Here is a 1,222-nt window from a genome sequence, read left to right as displayed (position 1 = left end):
TTTTAAATTAGCTGAGCATGGTGGCCCCACCTGTAGTTCCAGCTACTCCAGAGGCTGAGGCAAGAAGATCGCTTGAGCCCAGGAGTTGGAGACTACAGTGAGCTATGATTGTGCCACTGCACTATACTGTGGGGTGACAGAGGGAGGCTCCATCTTTGGAAAAAAAAAAAAAAAAAAAGTCATTTTTGAGAGTGGGAGAGAGAGGGAATGGGTGGCTGCTTGCTTTTTGTAGACTGAATGATAAAAATACTTTAAACCCAAGAGAGACCCTAAACATAGGAATTTTGTCCCTTGGGAGGATTTGGCATTAGGGAGTTGTTCATTCATGGAATTTTAGAACTGGAAGAAAGGACATATTTTTTTTTAATTCAGTCATTTTATTTTCGGACTAGGGAACTGTTATCCACAGTGTACCTACCTTGTTGTTTGAAAGTCCTTTTACTAAGAGCAGGAGTCCTGAGTTAACTATTATTAGACCAGATTCTATTAACTTTGTCTTACAGAGAATACAAGCTAGCATTCTAAAAGCATTTAACAACCCAACTACTAAAACTGCTGATGATGAAACTAGAAAAAAAGTTAAAGGTATGTTGACTCTTTAACTGTTAGAACTTTGTTCTAGAAGAAAATGTTAAAAGTTTCTTTTGGGCAGGGGGAGAACTGAGCATTATGTGAACAAATCCTCTAAAGTAGCATTTTAAAAAAAAGGGTGTACTTACTCCAGTGTCTGCAAGATACTCTGTGGGACATAGAAGGAAAATGTTAGCATGTATCCCTGTGAATTTATAAAAATCGAACTAATATCAAATTTACAGATTGACACTGTTGCCCTTTGTTATGTGAGGCCTTCTGAGGGAGACATGAAAGGTTGTTGCAAGTAGTAACCTCACTTCAAAGTTCACATTTGTCATATTATATCATTTCGGAGTTGACTTGTGTTTGGATAAGAGGATTTGTGGATGTTATCTAGTGATCAAAGACTCCTGCAAAGAAATCATTTATTGAAGAGAGTACTGAGTCAAGCCTAAGTGCAGTTTGCCTACTCCTAGTGTTTGCTCTTCATTAGTCAAAATATGAGGCACAACAGTGATTATCTAGTCAAAGATAATTATTTACAATTATCAATATTGCAGTGTGGGTTTATATCCTATGATATTAGCAATTTCCCTTGTCTTAAGTGCATATTCTGCCTTGAGATATTAACTAAAGTTAGCATGAAGTC

General features: G+C 37.0%; 1 protein-coding gene across 1 annotated transcript in view; it reads left to right on the top strand.

The window, feature by feature from the left end:
• The window catches only part of USP45 (ubiquitin specific peptidase 45), a 74,334-nt gene that overhangs the window by 51,157 nt on the left and 21,955 nt on the right, over positions 1–1,222 (top strand). The window contains exon 9 of the mRNA XM_012661843.1: positions 504–585. Coding sequence (XP_012517297.1) covers positions 504–585 — 82 coding nt within the window. The remainder of the gene's footprint in view (positions 1–503; positions 586–1,222) is intronic.

Source organism: Propithecus coquereli, unplaced genomic scaffold (assembly GCF_000956105.1).
Source record: "Propithecus coquereli isolate 6110/MARCELLA unplaced genomic scaffold, Pcoq_1.0 Scaffold74, whole genome shotgun sequence".
In the NCBI taxonomy this organism is placed as follows: Eukaryota; Metazoa; Chordata; class Mammalia; order Primates; family Indriidae; genus Propithecus; species Propithecus coquereli.
The sequence above is the reverse complement of the archived record's forward strand: the minus strand, read 5'-3'. Positions and strand labels throughout refer to the sequence as shown.